This window comes from Vigna umbellata, chromosome 7 (genome assembly GCF_029865625.1).
Source record: "Vigna umbellata cultivar VRB3 chromosome 7, Vumbellata_1.0, whole genome shotgun sequence".
NCBI lineage: Eukaryota > Viridiplantae > Streptophyta > Magnoliopsida > Fabales > Fabaceae > Vigna > Vigna umbellata.
The window spans coordinates 14,668,874-14,692,127 of record NC_142171.1 but is presented as its reverse complement, the minus strand read 5'-3'; the positions used below and the strand labels follow the sequence as shown (position 1 = coordinate 14,692,127).

The following is a 23,254-nucleotide window of genomic DNA, read 5'->3' as shown; positions in this document are numbered from 1 at the left end:
TTTTCCCTCCTCCGGAAACTCTGTTGCAACCATCACCACAAGGTTCTGACAATAGCACAGAAAATATGGAGAATAATCATATCAGAAGAACTCTTGCTGATTACACCAATGTAGCTGGACCTCAACATTTTAACAGCATAACTAGACCTAGAGTCAATGCAGCCAATATGGAGGTCAAACCAGCATTGATCCAACTGGTGAAGAGTAATCAATTCAATGGGTTATCTCATGAAAGCCCATATGAGCACCTTACTACATTTAATGAAATTTGCAACACAGTGAAAATCAATGGGCTGCCAGACGAAGCAATCAAACTTAGTTTGTTTCCTTTCTCATTGGGAGACAATGCTAAGCTTTGGTTGAACTCTTTTCCAGAAGGAAGTTTCACAGAGTGGGAAGCAGTGGTAACAAAGTTTTTGAACAAGTACTTTCCACAATCAAAGGTGACAAAAGGCAAGCAAGAGATATCTTCATTTAAGCAGGGCATGGAAGAATCACTGGGGCATGCATGGGATAGATACAAAAGTCTGCTAATAAAAACACCCACGCATGGCTTTGAAGAACTGGAAGTAGTCTTAACTTTCCTTGGAGGGCTTGGTTCACAAACTAAGATGATGCTTGATGCCTCAGCAGGAGGCAATATTAAATGGAAAACTCCAGAGGAAGCTATAGAAATTATTGACAACATGGCTACTAGTGATAATGAGCTCAACAGCGAAAGAGGAGTTCCTATGCAACAAAAAGGGGTTCTCCAATTACAGACACATGATGCCTTGCTAGCTCAAAATAAAATTCTAACTCAACAGCTGGAGACTCTGACTAAAACTCTTGCATAATTACCTAAAGAGTTGAAAACTGCTGCACAGGTGCAAACTCAGTTGTGTGAATTATGTGGAGGTGATCATATCAATGGTCAATGTGCTTTTCTAGTGGAGGCCTTGGAGGATGTTAATTTCATGGCTAATCAATTTCCATACCGTCAAGGGAATTACAATCAAGGGTGGAAACCACATCCAAGCATTGGTCAAGGACAAACTGGGCAAGCAAATCAATATAATAAGCAGCAGCAACCAACCTTTTGGCAACAGTTATCTGTGCTTAATGAAAAATCAACAAGGTTGGAAGAAACTCTTCAACAATTCATACAGAAAACCGAATCTTCTCAAAAGAGCACTGAAGCTGCTATAAAGAATTTGGAGATTCAAATGGGTCAGATTACCAAGCAATTGGAAGAAAGGCCAAATAGAAACTTTGGGGCTAATACTGAGGTTAACCCTAGAGAAGAGTGCAAAGTGGTAAAGAGTGTGAATGAAGAGATAATTGAGTTAGAAGAAGGAGAAACAGAAGAAAGAAGAGAAATAGAGAGCAAAAACAATTTTCCTTTTCCAATAAATCAAGAGAAACAAATGGATTTCACAGAATTATTCAGAATGGTGGATAATAAAGCACCTTGGGAACAGATTTTACAGAAAATTGCAGTTTACACAAAATCTGATGAAGAAATTTCTACAAAGAAGAGACGTAGAGATGATGAGGCAAAAGAGTGTATAACGGTTAAGAAAGAGTCATTCCCTCCTAAAGCGTCAGATCCAGGTAGTTTTTCTATCCCTTGTACTATAAGGAAGAAAAAGGTAAAGAAAGCTCTCCTTGATTTAGGTTCAAGTGTTAACTTGATACCTTATTCTTTACTGGAGCAACTCGGCAATGTTAAAATGAAACATGCAAAGATTAAAATAGTAATGGCCGATGGATCTTCAAAGGAGCCATGTGGGATTGTAGAGGACATTATAGTTTGTGTTGGCAAACTTCAGTTCTTGGCAGACTTTGTGGTGATGAAGATGGAGACTGAGAAGATACCTATCATACTTGGAAGACCGTTTATGAAAACGGCCAGGGCTATCATAGATGTAAATGAAGGTATAGTGGTGCTCCAGGACAGAGAGGAGAGAGTGGTGGTAGATGTTTTCAAAGATGAGATGCAAGCAAAGGAGGAAGAAGCAAGTTATAAAGCTGCATTTCGAGATGCACCTATGACTAGCCGTAAAGATGAAAATCTTGAGGTTTCAGGTAATCATTGTTTATTGTTTCAGGTACCCAAGGAAGAAGAGATTGGAAGAGGAGAAGAAATTCCTAGAGATTGGAAGAAAAGAAGACTCCAACTTGGCACACCTGTTAGAATCAAGAACAAGTTGTGGGTTGTGAAGGGCTTTAAAGAGAAGGAGATGATAGAGATAGAGTCTCCATGTTCTAGAAGAACCAAAACAGTTCAAAGGAAACAGCTGAGGAGTTGGTGGAATAACAACATCAATTACAAAGAAGATGGAACTTGAACTTTATTGGGTCAAGCTAATGACATTAAAAGAGCGCTTGCTGGGAGGCAACCCAGTTGATTTAATAACTTTTGAGTTGGTTTTGTAATTTTTAATTTGTGAACATTATTTTTGTATTTATTTTGTTGGATATAGCATCTACTGAAGGATGCTAGGTGGTTAAGTATCTACTGAAGGATACAATGGCTGTAACACCTACTGATGGGTGTTGGTAAGAAAATTTTGCACCTACTGAAGGGTGTTGGTGGATTTTGGGTCAGGCTCGTGACGTTAAACAAGCGCTACCTGGGAGGCAACCCAGTTGATTTAATATTTTTGTTGATTTGTTTTAGTTAGGGTTTGCATAAGCATTTTGAACATTGAATTGCAGGGAGCCAGTGAGGGGCATGTTTAGGAGGCACGTAGGTTAAGAAAAGAAGGAGAAGAGCACTTCACGAAAGTGCCGCTGAGCGGTACTTTACCGCTGAGCGGTACTCTCGCAGAATAGGGTTTTAGTTCCCCTTAGCGGGACCCGAGCCCATTAGGGTATTTTTAAACCCTAAGCTGCGCATTCTCTCACACTTTCAGACTTTTCTTTGCACAAACACTCCCACATACCTTCTCCAAGGTTTTCCACATCTTTTCACTCTTCCCTCTTAAGAAAATTTCTCTTCCACTCACTTTTTCACTAGTGTGCCATCAAAGTTTGGGGTTGGGAGAGAGCATTCTAGCTTGGAAGCATTCTCATTGCATCTAGTATCTCCACCCAAGTAAGTAAAATGCATTTTGTTCATTCTAGGGTTTTTGATTTTGAATATGATTGTCAAAGCATGAAGATTTAGGGGTTTTGATTTCTTGGCATGATTTGATGATATATTGGATATTTGAACCGATTAAACTGCATGATTATGAACTGGAAAACTGAAAATTGCATTTGGGTGGAGTTAGGAAAGCTTTAAAACAGGTTTTTCAAAAATCTGCAGAGTTACCGCTGAGGGGTAAACTGCCGCTGAGCGGCACTCTGCTAGATTTGATTTTTCTGGTTTTGTGTGATTTGGAATGTGGTACTGGTGGCGCTGAGGGGAAATTCTGGCCCTCAGCGGTGGTTTAGCTTTGAAAGGAGTTGTGTTCTCTGTTTTACTAATGATTAACATCATGTTCTGTGGTTTTGTTTGTGTTTTGAATGTAGGAATGACATCCTCATCCGGAAAAAGATTGAAAACCATGGCAAACAAGAGAAAGGAAAAGGAACTAGAGCAACCCCATTCTAGCAGGTTCCTCTCTAGGAAACATGAGAAGCACTTTAAAGTGGTTCTGGACAGGAGACTTCTGATGGAGAGAAAGGTTGGAATGATACCTAACCTTGCTCCTCAATTTGGAGAGCAAGTTTTAGGGAATGACTGGGGAAAGCTAGCCACTTATCCTGCACCTGCTAACATAGCTGTGGTTAAGGAATTTTACACCAATGCAAAGAAGATTGGTGATTATCCAGTTGAGAATTATTTGGGTTATGTCAGAGGCCATGCTATCAGGTATGATCTTGATTCAATTAATAACTTCCTGGATACTATGTGGGCTGGTGAGCAGTGCCAGTTTGCTCTTTGCATGGAGGAAGGTGTTGATTATGAGGATGTGGAGAGAGTATTGTGTATACCTGGAGGACACTTCCAAAGGAATCAATCTGGCTCAGTGGTTAACATTAGGAGGACAGATTTGACTCCTCTTGCAAAGTATTGGATGGCGTTTTCTCATGCCAACATTCAGCCATGTTCACATGTGTCAGATATTACTCTCAGCAGGGCATTCTTTATCTATTGTGCTATCAGAAACTTGAATGTTAATATTGGGCAGGTGATAGCTGATGAGATTAGTGTGTGCGCCAATACTTCAAACAACAAAGCACCACTAGGACATCCTTCTTTGATCACGCACCTTTGCAAGATAGCTGGGGTGGACACTTCTGCTCCACCTTTTGAGAGGCCAAGAAAAGCTATTGATGAGGCCTACTATAGACAGTACTGTGGAGGTGATGATGCAGCTCAGCCAGTTCCACCGCGCCGTGCTCGTAGAGAGAGAGGGCCAGCACAGAGCCAGACATCTGTTGAGACACATGAAGCAGAGCCATTCCAGATGAGGGACATGTATATGTCTCTTATAGGGGCTCAGTTGCAGTCCATTCATAGAGGGCAGGTGGCCACTGCTGAGATGATTGTGGGGATGTATGATACACCTCCAGCCCACAGGTGGACTATGGATGAATTCCATAATGTGGTAGCTTGGCCAGAGGAACCAGTGCATGGAGGAGGAGCTGGAGCAGCTGAAGCTTCAGCTAGAGATATGGAAGAAGATGAAGCTGATGAGGATGATGCATTTGAAGATGATGAAGATGAGGAGGAAGAGAAAGATACAGAGGACATCTTAGATTGATGAGGAGCTGAGATAGCATTTACTGATGAATGCTATCATGTGCTTATGCTTTGTGGTTTAAGTTTTTTGAACTTATTTGTTTTTGTTTTTAGATTAGGGTTTGATGTACTCTATTTGAAACCTGGTTTCTTGTGATGGTTTGCTATTAACTGTGATGTTGTGATAAGTAATTCTGAATGATGCTTATGATTAACTGATGTTGAGATGATGTGCACATTAAAATGCTTATACAGGTGATTCACAAGCTTTGTGAACAAATGCATGATATTATGATTGTGATTGTGAAATTAAGCAGGATGTGTATGTCAAATGTGAATGAGCTTATATGTGAGGTTTTGAGCTCCAGAGTTGTTATTGTTGAATGCTATTACTTTGAAAGCATGAATGGTTTTGTCCAGGTTTTCTATGATTGAATCAATTGCTTGTTTTGCATCATGTGATCAAGGCCATTTGTTGAAAACCTTTTTATTGGCCAAATTCATAAAATTAGCCCAATAAAAGAGAACACTGTGTGTTCTATCCTTTGAACCCTTAGCCTCGAATATACATTGAAAACCCTTTGATTGAAAAATCTTTACCTTGAGTTAAGTAGAAAATCTTGTGTGGTATTGTTAAATGTTCAAGTTTGGGGTTGTTGGGAAATTATGAAAAGCATTGAGCTAAGAGCTAAAAAAATAAGAATATGCAAAGAAAAAGAAAAGAAAAGAAAAAGAAGTAAAGCTCAATGCAAAGGCAAAAGAAAGTTGGGAATGAATAAGATGATTGTGTTGTTATGATTCTCTTAACTCAAGGATTTTGTGATCCAGAAAAACCAATTTTCTTGTTAGCCCAGCCACATTATAAGCCATAGAAAAGTCCTTGTGATGATGCATACTTGTGAATGTTTTTGATTGTGGTAAAATGAAAGGCAAAGCTAATTCATGTAACATTGTAATAGTAGAGTGAATGAGTGATCATCTCTTATACACTTGAGTGTGAGTGAAACACTTGACTTAGTGAGGAAATATCACATGAACACATGAACATCCATGTTTAATTGATTGATCATTCATGAAAATAGCATTTGTTGGAATTTAAATGACTTTGTGAACACTAAAGCATGTGCACATCTTGATTGAACTCTTGGTCATAAGTTTGAGTGAAGTTTTTGCTTATCTTGAAAAGAAGATTTTTGAATAAAGTGAATCATCATATGAATTGGTTTAAAGATAGAGTTACATCTTATTTGCTTGAGGACAAGCAAAGTTTTAAGTTTGGGGTTGTGATAACAGTTGAAAAACTGTTATTTTCATGATTAAAATTGACACTAAAAGCAACCTTTACACTTAGAAACTAGCTTGAAATCATGCTTTTCTTTATATTTTTGGAAATAAGAGAGCTGGACAGGTTTATGCTTGATTTCAGTGTTTTTGTGCAGGTTTTAAGGTGAATTTGGTGAAAGAAGTGAAGAAGGAGAAAGATGAAATCAGAAAAGACAACAAAAAGTGCAAAAGGAGAAGCCGAAGTCACCGCTCAGCGGCAGTTTACCGCTGAGCGGCACTCAGGAGTTTGCGGGAGGTCCGCTGAGGAGCAAAATGGCCGCTGAGGGGAGAAAACAAGTCACGCACTCACCGCTGAGCGGTATTTTACCGCTGAGCGGTACTCTGGAAGTCACGGGAGATCCGTTGAGGGGCAAAATGGCCGCTGAGGGGAGGAAACAAGTCACGCAATCACCGCTGAGCGGTAGTTTACCGCTGAGCGGCACTTTAATGGGCTTGGACTTGACTTTTTGTAATTTACGAATGATACATAAGCTTTAGGGTTTCCTAGGGTTAGGTATCTCTGGCTGGAACGAGGCAAACACTCTCTCTACCACCCCTTTGAAGGAGGATCTTGGATGCTGAGGCTTCCGCTTCACCTTTTTAGGGTTTATTCTTTCATTCTTTCATTGTAATTCATCTAGGTTCACCATGAATATGGTGAACTAATCTCTTTATGTTTGTTGGGGAATTAATGTAGTCTTGTGAAACTCTCATATATGGAATCTGTTTTTACATCTTTTAATTAAGACTTATGCTTTCTTTCATCATTAGTTAGGGTTTTTCCTCTTTGTTTAATGCTTGCATGGTTTAACTCATTCGATGCATGATTATTGGTTTTGTCGATACGGGAACGTACGGGGAAGTCTAGATCCGGGGAATTTCTCCCAATTTTATATTGGTTGTCGTTAAGCTCCTGTACTTATGAACTAATCATTAGGAATGCTAGGAATTGTATGAACTCGTGATTAGGGAGAAGCCTTCTGGAAAGGTACATTAGAGAGTGGCATTAACAATGGTGATTTGATCGTTGAATTCCTAAAATATATGAGAGTGGATAAGATGAAATTGAACCCCAACAACATATCCATACATAAATTTCATTGAAAGTGTTTATCTTTTGCTTTTTGCCATTGATCACAATTCATGCATACATGTTTATTTTCTGTCTTGCATTTTAAACCCCAATTAATTCGTTTGTAAGTCTTAGTTAATTAAGAAATCACATAACTAAACTAGGCCGTGAGTCCTTTGGGAAGAACGATACTTGGTCTTACCAAGTTTTATTACTTGAACGATTCGGTCATACTTGCCGATTGAAAACAAGTTTGTGACATCATAATTTGGTGTTCATAAATTTGTCCATCAGTGCGCCAATACCTCAAACAACAAAGCACCACTAGGACATCCCTCCTTGATTACTCACCTTTGCAAGATAGCTGGGGTGGACACTTCTGCTCCACCATTTGAGAGGCCAAGAAAAGCTATTGATGAGGCCTATTACAAACAGTACTGTGGAGGTGAGGAGGCAGCTCAGCCAGTTCCACCACGCCGTGCTCATAGAGAGAGAGGGCCAGCACAGAGCCAGACATCTCCTGAGACACATGAAGCAGAACCATTCCAGATGAGGGTTATAGGTGCTCAGTTGCAGTCCATTCACAGAGGGCAGGTGGCCACTGCTGAGATGATTGTGGGGATGTATGATACACCTCCAGCTCACAGGTGGACTATGGATGAATTCCATAATGTGGAAGTTTGGCCAGAGGAACCAGTGCATAGAGGAGGAGCTGAAGCAGCTGAAGCTTCAGTTAGAGAGATGGAAGAAGATGAAGCTGATGATGATGATGTATTTGAAGATGATGAAGATGAGGAGGAAGAGGAAGATACAGAAGACAGCTCAGATTGATGAGGAGTGATGGACAAATTTGTAAGCACCAAAATATGATGTCACAAACTTGTTTCACAATCGGCAAGTATGACCGAATCGTTCAAGTAATAAAACTTGGTAAGACCAAGTATCGTTCTTCCCAAAGGACTCACGGCCTAGTTTAGTTATGTGGTTTCTTGATTAACTAAGACTTACAAACGAAATATTTGGGTTTAAAATGCAAGACAGAAAATAAACATGTATGCATGAATTTTGATCAATGGCAAAGACAAAAGATAAACACTTTCAATGGAATATATGAATGAATATGTTGTTGGGGGTCAATTTCATCTCATCCACTCTCATATATTTTAGGAATTCATCATTCAAATCATCATTGTTAATGCCACTCACTAATGTACCATTCTAGATGGCTTCTCCCTAATCAAATAGTTCATACAATTCCTAGCATTCCTAATGATTAGTTCATTACCGCAGGAGCTTAAGGCAACCAATATAATATTGTCAGTAAAATATTGGGAGAAATTCCCCGGATCTAGATTTCCCCGTACGTGTCCGTATCAACAAAACCAATAATCATGCATTAGAATGAGTTAAACAATGCAAGCATTGAGCAAAGAGGAAAAACCCTAACTAATGATGAAAAGAAAGCATATGTCTTAATTCAAAGATGTATTCAACAAATCCATATATGAGAGCTTCAAGAGATTACATTGATTCCCCAACAAACATACAAGGTTTAGTTCACCATATTCATGGTGAACCTAGATGAATAACAATGAAAGTATGAAAGAATAAACCCAATAAAGTGGAAGAGGTAGCCTGAGCATCCAAGATCCTCCTTCAAAGGGGTGAAAGAGAGAGTGTTTGCCTCGTTTCTGCCAAAGATACTAACTAAAGGACGTGCAAGCCCTTAAATACTAATCTAGAGTTACAAAAGATTATAAAAGTCCAAGCCCAAAAAGTGCCGCTCAGCGCCATTTACCGCTCAGCGGTGGTTACGCGTCTTCTTTCTTCCCCTCAGCGGCCATTTGCCCCTCAGCGGTTCCAACGTCACCTCTTTAGTGCCGCTCAGCGGTAGTTTGCCGCTGAGCGGTGCCTTCGACTTCTCCTTTTTGCACTCTTTCTTGTCTTTTCTAATGTCCTCTCTCTTATTCTTCACTTCTTTCACCAAATTCACCTCAAAACCTGCACAAAAACACTCAAATCAAGCATAAACCTGTCCAGCTCTCTTATTTCTGAAAATATAACCAAAATGCATGATTTCAAGTTAGTTTCTAAGTCTAAAGGTTGCTTTTAGTATCACTTTTAAGCATGAAAATAACAGTTTTTCAACTGTTATCACAACCCCAAACTTAGAACTTTGCTTGTCCTCAAGCAAATAAAATGTAACTCCATCTCCAACCAATTCATATGATGGTTCACTCATTCAAAATCCTCTTTTCAAGATAAGTAATAACTTCACTCAAACTTATGACCAAGAGTTAATTCAAGATGTGCACATGCTTTAGTGTTCACAAAGTCATTTAAATTCCAACAAATGCTATTTTTCATGAATGATCAATCAATTAAGCATGGATGTTCATGTGCTTATGGAATATTTCCTCACTAGGTAAAGTGTTTCACTCAACACACAAGTGTATAAGAGGTAAAGTGTTTCACTCATTCACTCCACTATCACAATGTCACATGAATCAACTTTGCCTTTCATTTAACCACAATCAAATACATTCACAAGCATGCATCATCACAAGGACTTTTCAATGGCTTATAATGTGGCTGGGCTAACAAGAAAATTGGTTTTTCTGGATCACAAAATCCTTGAGTTAAGAGAATCATAACACACAATCTTCTTATTCATTCCCAACTCTCTTTTGCCTTTGCTTTTGCATTTGCATTGAGCTTTGCTTCTTTTTCTTTTCTTTTCTTTGCATATTCTTACTTTTTAGCTCTTAGCTCAATGCTTTTTCCTTTTTTCATGTGTCCCCAATAACCCCAAACTTGAACATTTAACAATACCACACAAGATCTTCTACTTAACTCAAGGTAAAGATTTTCAATCAAGGGTGTTCAGTGTATATTTAAGGCTAAGGGTTCAAAGGATAGAACACAACGTGTTCTCTTTTAGAAGGCTAACTTTATGAATTTGGCCAATAAAAAGGGTTTCAACAACACGGCCTTTGATCATATGATGCAAAACAAGCAAATAATTCAATCATAGAAAACCTGGGCAAAGTCATTCATGCTTTCAAAGTAACAGCATTCAACAATAACAACTCTGGAGCTCAAAACCTCACATATAAGCTCATTCACATTTGACATGCACATCCTGCTTAATTTCACAATCACAATCATGATATTATGCATTTGTTCACAAAGCTTGTGAATCACCTGTATAAGCATTTAATATGCACATCATCTCAACATCAATCAATCAATAAGCATCATCAAGCATTACTTATCACACAATCACAGTTAATAGCAAACCATCATAACAAACCAGGTGTTCAATAGAGTACATCAAACCCTAATCTAAAAACAAAAACAAATAAGTTCAGAAAACTTAAACCATAAAAGCATAAGTCCTGCTCTAGTTATGATAGCATTCATCAGTAAATGCTATCTCAACTCCTCCTCAATCTGAGCTGTCCTCTGTATCCTCCTTCTTCTTGGATCTTATAGTCTTGATTCTTTTTGCCCGATGAGGAGGCCATCCCTGCATCAAACATAATTCACAAAACCAAAAGATACATTGTTAAGCATTAGTAAACCATAATGAAGACATCAGCCCCTTCAATGATGCTCTCTCCCAACCCCAAACTTAGATGGAAAACTAATGAGCAAGTGAGTGGAAGAGAAATTTTCTTAAGAGGGAAGAGTAAAAAGATGTGGAAAACCTAAGAGAAGGTATGTGGGAGTGTTTGTGCAGAGAAGAGCTTGAAAGACTGAGAAATTACGCAGCTTAGGGTTTAAAAATACCCTAATGGGCTCGGGTTCCGCTAAGGGGAACTAAAGCCCATCTGCGAGAGTACCGCTCAGCGGTAATTGCCGCTCAGCGGCACTTTCGTGATGTGCCCTTCTCCTTCTTTTCATTACCTGCGTGCCTTCCCTACATGTGCCTCATAGGTTCCCTGCAATTCATTGTTAAAGATGCTTATGCAAATCCTAACTAAAAATAAACAAACAAAAACAATCAATCAACTGGGTTGCCTCCCAGGTAGCGCTTGTTTAACGTCACGAGCCTGACCCAAATTCCACCAACACCCATCAGTAGGTGTTTCCAACTTACCAACACCCATTAGTAGGTGCAAAATCTTCTCACCAACACCCATCAGTAGGTGTTACAAACTTAGTATCCTTCAGTAGATACTTAACCACCTAGCATCCTTCAGTAGATGCTAAATCCAACAAAAAAAAAAAATAATTACAGAATAATATTCACAAATTATAAATTACAAAACCAAATCAAAAGTTTGTAAATCCACTGGGTTGCCTCCCAGCAAGCGCTTCTTTAACGTCACTAGCTTGACCCTGTTAAAGCTCACATTCCATCTTCTTTATAATTGATGTAGTCCTTCCACCAACCTTTCAACTGCTTCCTTTGGACTGTTTTGAACTCTCTAGAATATGGAGACTCTATCTCTATCATCTCCTTCTCTTTAAAGCCTTTAATAACCCACAACTTGTTCTTGAGTCTTACAGGTGTGCCAAGTTGGAGTCTTAATTTTTTCCAGTCTCTAGGAACTTCTTCTCCTTTTCCAATCTCTTCTACCTTGGGTGCCTGAAAATACAAACAATGGTTATCAGAAACCTTAAGATTTTTATTTTTACCTCTCGTTATGGGTGCATCTCGAAATGCAGCTTTATAACTGGCTTCTTCCTCCTTTGCTTGTATCTCATCTTTGAACACATCCACCACCACTCTCTCCTCTCTGTCTTGGAGAACCACTATACCTTCGTTCACATCAATGATAGCCCTGGCCGTTTTCATAAACGGTCTTCCAAGTATGATAGGTATCTTCTCGGTCTCCATCTTCATCACCACAAAGTCTGCCAAGAACTGAAGTTTGCCAACACAAACTATAATGTCCTCTACAATTCCACTTGACTCCTTTGAAGATCCATCGGCCATTACTATTCTAACCTTTGCAGGTTTCATTTTAACCTTGCCAATTTGCTCCAGTAAAGAATAAGGCATCAAGTTAACACTTGAACCTAAATCAAGGAGAGCTTTCTTTACCTTTTTCTTCCCTATAGAACAAGGGATAGAAAAACTGCCTGGATCAGATGCTTTAGGAGGGAATGGCTCTTTTTTAACAGCTATACACTTCTTTGCTTCCTCATCTCTACGTCTTTTCTTTGTAGAGATGTTCTCATCAGATTTTGTGTAAACTGTGATTTTCTGTAGAATCTGCTCCCAAGGTGCTTCATTATCCAACATATTAAATAATTCTGTGAAATCCATTTGTTTCTCCTGATTTATTGGAAAAGGAAAATTATTTTCACTCTCTATTTCTCTTCCTTCTTCTGTTTCTTCTTCTTCTTCTTCCAACTCAATGATCTCTTCATTTACACTCTTGACCACTTTGCACTCTTCTCTGGGGTTAACCTCAGTATTAGCCCCAAAGTTTCTGTTGGGTCTTTCTTCCAATTGCTTGGTGATCTGACCCATCTGAATCTCCAGATTCTTTATAGCAGCTTCAGTGCTCTTTTGAGAAGATTCAGTTTTTTGGATGAATTGCTGAAGAGTTTCTTCCAACTTTGTTGATCTGTCATTAAGCATAGATAATTGTTGCCACAAAGTTGGTTGCTGCTGCTGCTTATTAAACTGATTAGCCTGCCCAGTTTGTCCTTGGCCAATGCTTGGATGTGGTTTCCAACCCTGATTATAACTCCCTTGACGGTATGGAAACTGATTAGCCATGAAGTTAACATCCTCCACGGCCTCCACTGGAAAAGCACACTGGCCATTTATGTGATCACCTCCACATAGTTCGCACAACTGGGTTTGTACCTGTGCAGCAGATTTTAACTCTTTAGGTAGTGAAGCAAGAGTTTTGGTCAGAGTTTCCAGCTGTTGAGTTAGAATCTTATTTTGTGCTAGCAGAGCATCATGGGTTTGTAATTGAAGAACCCCTTTCTGTTGCATAGGGGCGCCTCTTTCATTGTGAAGCTCATTATCACTTGTAGCCATATTTTCAATAATTTCAGTTGCTTCCTCTGGAGTTTTCCATTTGATATTGCCTCCAGCTGAGGCATCCAACATCATCTTGGTTTGTGAACCAAGCCCTCCAAGGAAAGTTAGGACTACTTCTTGATCTTCAAAGCCATGCGTAGGAGTTTTACGTAACAAGCTTTTATACCTGTCCCATGCATGTCCCAGTGATTCCTCCATGCCCTGCTTGAATGAAGATATCTCTTGCTTTCCTTTAGTCACTTTAGATTGTGGGAAGTATTTGCTTAGAAACTTTGTAACCACTGCTTCCCACTCCGTGAAACTTTCTTCTGGAAAAGAGTTCAACCAAAGCTTAGCATTGCCTCCCAATGAGAAAGGAAACAAGCTAAGTTTGATAGCTTCGTCTGGCACCCCATTGATCTTGACCGTGTTGCAGATCTCATTAAATGTTGTAAGGTGCTCATATGGGCTTTCATGTGATAACCCAGTAAATTGATTACTCTTTACCAGTTGAATTAATGCTGGTTTGACCTCCATGTTGGCTGCATTGACTCTAGGTCGAGCTATGCTATTGAAGTGCTGAGGTCCAGCAAGATTAGTGTAATCTGCAAGAGTTCTTCTAGCATTATTATTGTTCTCCATACTCCCTGTGCTGTGAACAGAACCTTGTGGTGATGATTGTAGGAGAGTTTCAGGAGAAGGGAAAAGTTCTCTGGACGTTCTGATTCTTCTCCTCCTTCTACTCTCGTCTAGTCCTTCAAGTAGTGGTTCTGTTGTTTTCTTACTTCTAGTTCGAATTGCCTTCTGCATGCACAAGAAAACAAAACCCTAGAAAAGATTTGTTAGCACAAAAAGATATAGAAGAAAATAAAGATTGAAAAGATATAAAAAGATAAAAGATTTAGAAGATAGAATGAAATAAAATATAATAAAACCTAATCTAAAAAAAAAAAAAAAAAAAAAAAAAAAAATCTAATCTAAAAGATAAAATAAAATAAAATCTAACCTAACCTAAAAGATAGAATAAAAATAAAATCTAATCTAAAAAGATAAAAATAAAATCTAATAAAATCTAACCTAAAAATAAAAAACAGAAAACAGAAAAACAGAAAACAGAAAAATAAAATAAAAATTCGAAAATAAAATAAAATCTAATCTAAAAAGATAAAAATAAAATCTAATCAAAAAGATAAAAATCAAATCTAAAAAAAATAAAATCTAATAAAAACAGAAAAAATAAAAACAGAAATTCAAAATTAAAGTCAAAGGTAATCAATAATCACACAAATTAACCAGTTAAACCACGAATCCCCGGCAACGGCGCCAAAAACTTGATGGACAAATTTGTAAGCACCAAAATATGATGTCACAAACTTGTTTCACAATCGGCAAGTATGACCGAATCGTTCAAGTAATAAAACTTGGTAAGACCAAGTATCGTTCTTCCCAAAGGACTCACGGCCTAGTTTAGTTATGTGGTTTCTTGATTAACTAAGACTTACAAACGAAATATTTGGGTTTAAAATGCAAGACAGAAAATAAACATGTATGCATGAATTTTGATCAATGGCAAAGACAAAAGATAAACACTTTCAATGGAATATATGAATGAATATGTTGTTGGGGGTCAATTTCATCTCATCCACTCTCATATATTTTAGGAATTCATCATTCAAATCATCATTGTTAATGCCACTCACTAATGTACCATTCTAGATGGCTTCTCCCTAATCAAATAGTTCATACAATTCCTAGCATTCCTAATGATTAGTTCATTACCGCAGGAGCTTAAGGCAACCAATATAATATTGTCAGTAAAATATTGGGAGAAATTCCCCGGATCTAGATTTCCCCGTACGTGTCCGTATCAACAAAACCAATAATCATGCATTAGAATGAGTTAAACAATGCAAGCATTGAGCAAAGAGGAAAAACCCTAACTAATGATGAAAAGAAAGCATATGTCTTAATTCAAAGATGTATTCAACAAATCCATATATGAGAGCTTCAAGAGATTACATTGATTCCCCAACAAACGTACAAGGTTTAGTTCACCATATTCATGGTGAACCTAGATGAATAACAATGAAAGTATGAAAGAATAAACCCAATAAAGTGGAAGAGGTAGCCTGAGCATCCAAGATCCTCCTTCAAAGGGGTGAAAGAGAGAGTGTTTGCCTCGTTTCTGCCAAAGATACTAACTAAAGGACGTGCAAGCCCTTAAATACTAATCTAGAGTTACAAAAGATTATAAAAGTCCAAGCCCAAAAAGTGCCGCTCAGCGCCATTTACCGCTCAGCGGTGGTTACGCGTCTTCTTTCTTCCCCTCAGCGGCCATTTGCCCCTCAGCGGTTCCAACGTCACCTCTTTAGTGCCGCTCAGCGGTAGTTTGCCGCTGAGCGGTGCCTTCGACTTCTCCTTTTTGCACTCTTTCTTGTCTTTTCTAATGTCCTCTCTCTTATTCTTCACTTCTTTCACCAAATTCACCTCAAAACCTGCACAAAAACACTCAAATCAAGCATAAACCTGTCCAGCTCTCTTATTTCTGAAAATATAACCAAAATGCATGATTTCAAGTTAGTTTCTAAGTCTAAAGGTTGCTTTTAGTATCACTTTTAAGCATGAAAATAACAGTTTTTCAACTGTTATCAAGGAGCTGAGATAGCATTTACTGATGAATGCTATCATATGCTTATGCTTTTGTGGTTTAAGTTTTCTGAACTTATTTGTTTTTGTTTTTAGATTAGGGTTTGATGTACTCTATTGAACACCTGGTTTGTTATGATGGTTTGCTATTAACTGTGATTGTTTGATAAGTAATGCTTGATGATGCTTATTGATTGATTGATGTTGAGATGATGTGCACATTAAAATGCTTATACAAGTTATTCACAAGCTTTGTGAACAAATGCATGATATTATGATTGTGATTGTGAGATTAAGCAGGATGTGTATGTCAAATATGGATGAGCTTATATGTGAGGTTTTGAGCTCCAGAGTTGTTATTGTTAAATGCTATTACTTTGAAAGCATGAATGACTTTGCCCAGGTTTTCTATGATTGAATCAATTGCTTGTTTTGCATCATATGATCGAGGCCGTTTGTTGGAACCCTTTTTATCGGCCAAATTCATAAAGTTAGCCCACTAAAAGAGAACACTTTGTGTTCTATCCTTTGAACCCTTAGCCTTGAAGTTAAATTGAAAACCCTTGATTGAAAATCTTTACCTTGAGTTAAGTAGAAGATATTGTGCGGTATTGTTAAATGTTCAAGTTTGGGGTTATTGGGAAAACATGAAAAAGGAAAAGCATTGAGCTAAGAGTTAAAAAGTAAGAATATGCAAAGAAAAAGAAAAGAAAAGAAAATGAAGCAAAGCTCAATGCAAATGCAAAGGCAAGTTGGGAAGAATAAGAAAAATTTTGTTGTTATGATTCTCTTAACTCAAGGATTTTGTGATCCAGAAAAACCAATTTTCTTGTTAACCCAGCCACATTATAAGCCATTGAAAAGTCCTTGTGATGATGCATGCTTGTGAATGTTTTTGATTGTGGTAAAATGAAAGGCAAAGTTGATTCATGTGACATTGTGATAGTAGAGTGAATGAGTGATTACCTCTTATACACTTGTGTGTGAGTGAAACACTTTACCTAGTGAGGAAATATTCCATAAGCACAGGAACATCCATGCTTAATTGATTGATCATTCATGAAAAATAGCATTTGTTGGAATTTAAATGACTTTGTGAACACTCAAGCATGTGCACATCTTGATTGAAATCTTGGTCATAAGTTTGATTAAAGTTTTTACTTATCTTGAAAAGAAGATTTTTGAATGAGTGAACCATCATATGAATTGGTTGAAGATTGAGTTACATCTTATTTGCTTGAGGACAACCAAAGTTCTAAGTTTGGGGTTGTGATAACAGTTGAAAAACTGTTATTTTCATGCTTAAATTGATACTAAAAGCAACCTTTAACACTTAGAAACTAGCTTGAAATCATGTTTTTATTCATATTTTCATAAATAAGAGAGCTGGACAGGTTTATGCTTGATTTCAGTGTTTTTGTGCAGGTTTTAAGGTGAATTTGGTGGAAGAAGTGAAGAAGGAGAGAGATGAAATCAGAAAAGACATCAAAAAGTGCAAAATGAGCAGACGCAACTGCCGCTCAGCGGCAGTTTACCGCTGAGCGGCACTCAGGAGTTCACGGGAGAACCGCTGAGGGGCAAAATGGCCGCTGAGGGGAAGAAACGACTCACGCACTTACCGCTGAGTGGCAATTTACCGCTAAGCGGCACACTTATGGGCTTGGACCTAGATTTTTTGTAATTTACGAATAGTATATAAGCTTTAGGACGTCCTAGGGTTTGTATCTTTGGCAGAAACGAAGCAAACACTCTCTCTTCCACCCCTTTGAAGGAGGACCTTGGATGCTCAGGCTACCTCTTCACCTTTCTAGGGTTTTATCTTTCATTCTTTCATTATTGTTCATCTAGGTTCACCATGAATATGGTGAACTAAACTTTGTATGTTTGTTGGGGAATCAATGTAATCTTTTGAAGCTCTCATATATGGAATTTGTGCTTGCATCTTAATCTAAGACTTATGCTTTCTTTCATCATTAGTTAGGGTTTTTCCTCTTTGCTCAAGGCTTGCTTTGTTTAACTCATTCAATGCATGATTATTGATTTTGTCGATACGGGAACGTACGGGGAAGTCTAGATCCGGGGAATTTCTCCCAATAGTATATTGGTTGCCTTAAGCTCCTGCGCTAAATAAACTAATTATTAGGAATGCTAGGAATCGTATGAACTCGTAATTAGGGAGAAGCCTTCTTGAAAGGTAATTTAGAGAGTGGCATTAACAATGATGACTTGAATGTTGAATTCCTAAAATATGAGAGTGGATAAGATGAAATTGACCCCCAACAACATACTCATCAATATATTTCATTGAAAGTGCTTGTCTTTTGTTTTAGCCATTGATCAACCTCATGCATACATGTTTATTTTCGTCTTTTGCATATTAAAATCCGATTATTTCGTTCTTAAGTCTTTAGCTAATCAACGAATCACATAACTAAACTAGGTCGTGAGTCCTTTGGGAGAACGATACTTGGTCTTACCGAGTTTATTACTTGAAACGATTCGGTCATACTTGCCGATTGTTAAACAAGTTTGTGACATCATATTTTGGTGATCATAAAATTGTCTATCAAAAACCTCAATACAATGCTCCAATAAGTTTGTAAAAATACTCAGCATACATCGCTGAAATGTACCAGGAGCATTGCATAAACCAAATGGCATTTTCCGATAAGCATATGTACCAAAAGGACAAGTGAAGGTAGTCTTATGTTGGTCTTCTGGGGCTATACAAATTTGAAAATACCCGGAGAATCCATCTAGAAAACAGTAATGTGACTTACCTGCCAAACGGTCTAGCATCTGATCCATGAATGGCAAAGGAAAGTGGTCCTTTCTAGTGACTTGGTTCAATCTCCTATAGTCAATACAAACCCTCCAACTATTCTGAATGCGAGTAGGAATCAATTCCTCCTTCTCATTTTTAACCACTGTGATTCCAGATTTCTTGGGAACCACATGTAGAGGGCTCACCCAAGTGCTGTCAGAAATGGGATATATAATACCTGCTTGTAGCAACTTGGTTACCTCTTTCTTGACAACCTCCATTAGTTGAGGATTTAGTCTTCTTTGAGGTTGTCTAACTGGTTTAGCATCCTCATCCAAAAGTATTCTGTGCATGCAAAATGAAGGGCTAATACCAGGAATATCTGCCAAGGTCCAGCCTATTGCTTTCTTGTGATCTCTGATAACCTGTAATAGTTGTCTTTCCTGCTCATCAGTAAGCAATGCAGATATAATAACAGGGAGTTTCCCATCCCTCTCAAGATAAGCATATTTCAAATGGGATGGTAAAGGTTTCAACTCCAAAATGGGTGGCTGCACCACAGATGGCAAAATTTCACTGCCTAAGGTAATCTCAGCCACCTCAACATCATACTCGGACGCCACAGAGGTATCATCTATTAATACCGCGTCCTCAATATCACCTGTTTTACAATTTTCTTCGTCATCCAAAATCAGGCACGACATGCTTTGTAAGACCCATAAAAAAAATATATATATATATATATATATATATATATATATATATATATTTATAGTAGTAAATTTTAGTATTTTATTAGTAATAATAATTTTAATGGATATAAAATTGTAAATTTTGGATATAAAATTATAGTAATTTTAGAAGGAGAGGTTCAAATTTTTGGTAACTTATTTAGTAAAATTTTTTTAATGGAATAGTAAAAAGTAAATAGTAAATAGTAAAAAGTAAATAGTAAAAATAAATTTTCAGCATTAAGATTCCTTAGCATGGAAGAAAGTAGTAGGTAGAAATTAGGATCAGATTTGGTGAGAAAATGATTGAAATATTATTTTTAAATAATATTAAAATAATAAATAATATTAAAATATTAATGAATAGTAAATTTTTTTTTACTATAAATAGCCATGGGAGGGAAGGGTATTTTGCACTAAGAAAAGAGGAATCAAGTGAGAGCTTGAGAAATAGAGAAGAAAGAGTTAGGGAGAAATTTTTAGTTGCAAGAAGAGTAGAGGTTCTGAAGGGTTTCGTGGAAACAAATTCGGAGCAGGAGATTAAGTCTGGAATAGAGGTAAGGGGAGCTAATCTTTCTTGTATATGATTTTTATCCATGTTATGATAATGAATATGAGTTATGAGTATGTTAAAATTTTGGTAATGGTAGTTATCTATTCACTTATATAAATTTAGTTTTCATGATTATAATTTTCTTATTTTCAAGTTAGTATGGTAAAAATTTTCTTTTAATTATTTTGACCGTTGGATTTAGCTAAAATTTTAATATATGAATCTTAAGACCTATTTCTTCACTTTGACCGTTGGGATTTGTAATTAGAAGTCTGTACTTAGAGAAATAAATCCTGCATGTTTGAGTAAATTAATTACCCCTGTAGATCTATTACTGAGTCATCTCGGTAAAATATATATTACGACTTATTTGACCGTTAGATCAACTTGAAAATTTTATATATGATTCCTAAGATATATTAATACACTTTGACCGATCGGATTATAAATTGAAAGTCTATGTTTGGAGAAAATAATTTTTAAGTTTTGAAAAATCTGATGAACACTATATTTCTGTTCTTAAGTTATTATGGTAAACATTTCATATATATTTTATTTACCGTTAGATTGAGCCCAAAATTTAGTATGTAATTCATAAGACATATTAAGTCATTTTGACCGTTCAGATTTGAAATTAAATGTCTGTGATTAGGGAAATTAGTTCCGCATTTTGAGTATAACCAAAAACCACTTAAAATTCTGCACCTGAATTACCTCGGTAAAACCTCAATATCTATCTAGTTAACCGTTGGATCAACCTGAAATTTTAATATGTAATTTATAACAAATAGTGAATTGTTGTGACCATTCAGATTTGAAATCGGAGTTACAGATTTATAGATATTAATTTCGTATCTTCTCAGGGATCTCAATATTGCTTAATTTCTATTTTTTGATATCTATATTAACTTTCGGTGTTAATATTATATGCTATTGTTTTAAATCTGTAAATAAGAAATTTGTTAAAAACTAGTTGAGGAACGCTTTGGCTAAGGAAAGATTTGGTACTTAAGTTGTCCATTGTGACGCACCTCTCTTTCCTGGAAGTATACTCGACGAGTTTTTAACTTAAATCCTATTGAACAGATTATGTACTGTTAAATTATTGTGTAATATATCTTGTTGGAATATATTCAGTTTGTATGATTTCTGAAATAATTGGACTTTATTAGATTTGAATTTATGCATCTGAATATGATTGTGAATTATAATGGTGTGATTTATGTGGAGAGTATGTGAATGTATGCGATATAGTCAATTTGTATGACTTTTGGGATGGATGGACGTGATGCATATTGGTGTATGCATTCTGATTTGGTGTTTGATGCATATTGGTGTATGCATGATGCATATTGGTGTATGCATGATGCATATTGGTGTATGCATGATGCATATTGGTGTATGCATTCTGATTTGGTATTTGATATATATTGATGCATGCAATGTGGTTTAGTGTATAACTCATATTTGTTTATGTAATTTGATCTGGTAAAGTAAGCATAGTATGGTTTGGTATCGAGGTATGTTTATTGTATTGAATTGTTAGCTCACCCTTACATGTGTGTGCATGTGAATGCGATGATCGTATAATGCGTGATATTATACGGGAGCAGATGAAGGAATGTCGTCTGAAGCAATACCAATGAAGAAAGAGATCGAAGATAAGTTAGAAGGATTCAAGTTATACTTAGGAGATTATAGTTGAAATCTGAGTTTAAAATATGTATATCAACTGTGAATTTTTAAGTGTGAGATTACGGGATGTTACCGTAAATGTAATAATATGAATTATCCAATGTGAGATATTGGGATGTTACATGCTTGAAAAAGAAAAGTCCGAAGATGGAGAAAAAGTTGAAAAAATGTCCAAGAAATTAACAGAAAAATTATTTACAATTTCACTTAATAAATCAATACAAAACAGAGAATGCTCTTCAATTGGGTGCTTCATGGCTTCCAATACATTAAAATGCATCTTCTCGTCACCTATCTCCATGGTCAGTGTGCCTGCATGCACATCTATCTTGGTTCGTGCTGTCATCATGAAAGGTCTTCCCAAGATAATAGTGGATGACTTGATTCCATCTTCATCCTTCATATCCAAGATGTAGAAATCGGCAGGAAAAATTAGCTTGTCTACTCGGACAAGGACATCCTCAAGCACACTTGCAGGGTTAACTGTGCTACGGTTGGCCAATTGAATGACCACACCAGTAGTCTTAAGAGGTCCCAAAGATAGAGAAGTAAACACTGATAAAGGCATTACATTAATGGAAGCCCCTAAATCTAGCATGGCATTGTCAAACTTTAAATTTCCAATAGTACAAGGAACAGAAAACATACCTAGATCTTTGCATTTTTGTGGTAGTTCAATGTGTTTCTTAACCAGGCTTGACACATTTCTTCCCAAATTCACAATCTCATTATCCCTAATACGCCTTTTATTTGTGCAAAGTTCTTTCAAAAACTTGGCGTACTTGGGGATTTGTTTAACAGCATCAAGCAAAGGAATGTTGATCTCTACCTTCTTGAAAGTATTTAAAATCTCTTGGTCTAATTCCTCCATTTTTTTGTTTCTCGGTTTTAACCGATTTGGATATGGAGGAGGTGGAGAATAAGAAGAAGAAGAATTTGTAGAAGAGTTAGAAGATACTAACCTGGATTTTTCAGTGGTAGATTCAGGTGATGGCTCACTTGATCCTCCATTGTCATCAATTTGTACTTCTTCTTTCTCTTTATCTTCATCCTCTAGGGCTCCTTCAGGGCCTTCTATCTGCTTACCCGTTCTTAAAGTAATAACATTTACATTTCTCGGGTTGATCACTGTTTGTGCAGGCAGTTTATTTGATTCCTTAGCCTCTAACTTATCCACCCTCTGAGTCAATTCTGCAATTGATTTCTTTATTTCTGAATTTTGCTCAACTATTGTTTTCATGAAATCTTGCATTGACATTTCAGGCTGAGATTGCTGCCTTTGTTGAGGTGGAACATAAGGTTGTCTGTTCTGCTGATATCTATTGGAGGACGAATCATGATAATTCTGGTATGGTCTATTTCCTCCAATCATGTTTGTAGCGAAAGCTTGAGATGGGTTTTCCACAGTGGTCTCCACCAAGCTAGGACATTCATCAGTATAATGGTTAGTTGAAATGCAAATTCCACACTTCTTAACAACTTGTGGAGTTAAGGTTTTAAACAAACTTGCAATCTCGTCGAGTTTGCTTTCTAGCTTATTCAATCTTTCATCTATCCTTTTTCCATCAACTACACCATTATCAATTTCATGTACTCCCTTCAACAAAGTCACTGAATTTTCTCTTGTGCCATACTGTTGATTGTCCACTGCCTTCCGTTCTATTAGATCTATACCATCTTCTGGTGACCTATCTGATGAGAGGGTCACACCTCCCAACAAAAGTTGTGCATAAAAGAATGCAGTATAGTACTAGGAAGTGACTCCTA

The 23,254-nt window shown here is 37.1% G+C and overlaps 1 protein-coding gene across 1 annotated transcript in view; it reads right to left on the bottom strand.

The window, feature by feature from the left end:
- LOC148195208 (uncharacterized) overlaps positions 1–22,358 on the bottom strand; it is a 29,640-nt gene extending 7,282 nt beyond the window's left edge. Inside the window, exons 1-2 of the mRNA XM_088095120.1 lie at positions 22,136–22,358; positions 18,525–19,142 (exon numbers count right to left, since the gene is read on the bottom strand). Of these exons, the coding sequence (XP_087951246.1) occupies positions 18,525–19,142; positions 22,136–22,358 (841 nt within the window). The remainder of the gene's footprint in view (positions 1–18,524; positions 19,143–22,135) is intronic.
- Positions 22,359–23,254: the final 896 nt, after the last annotated feature.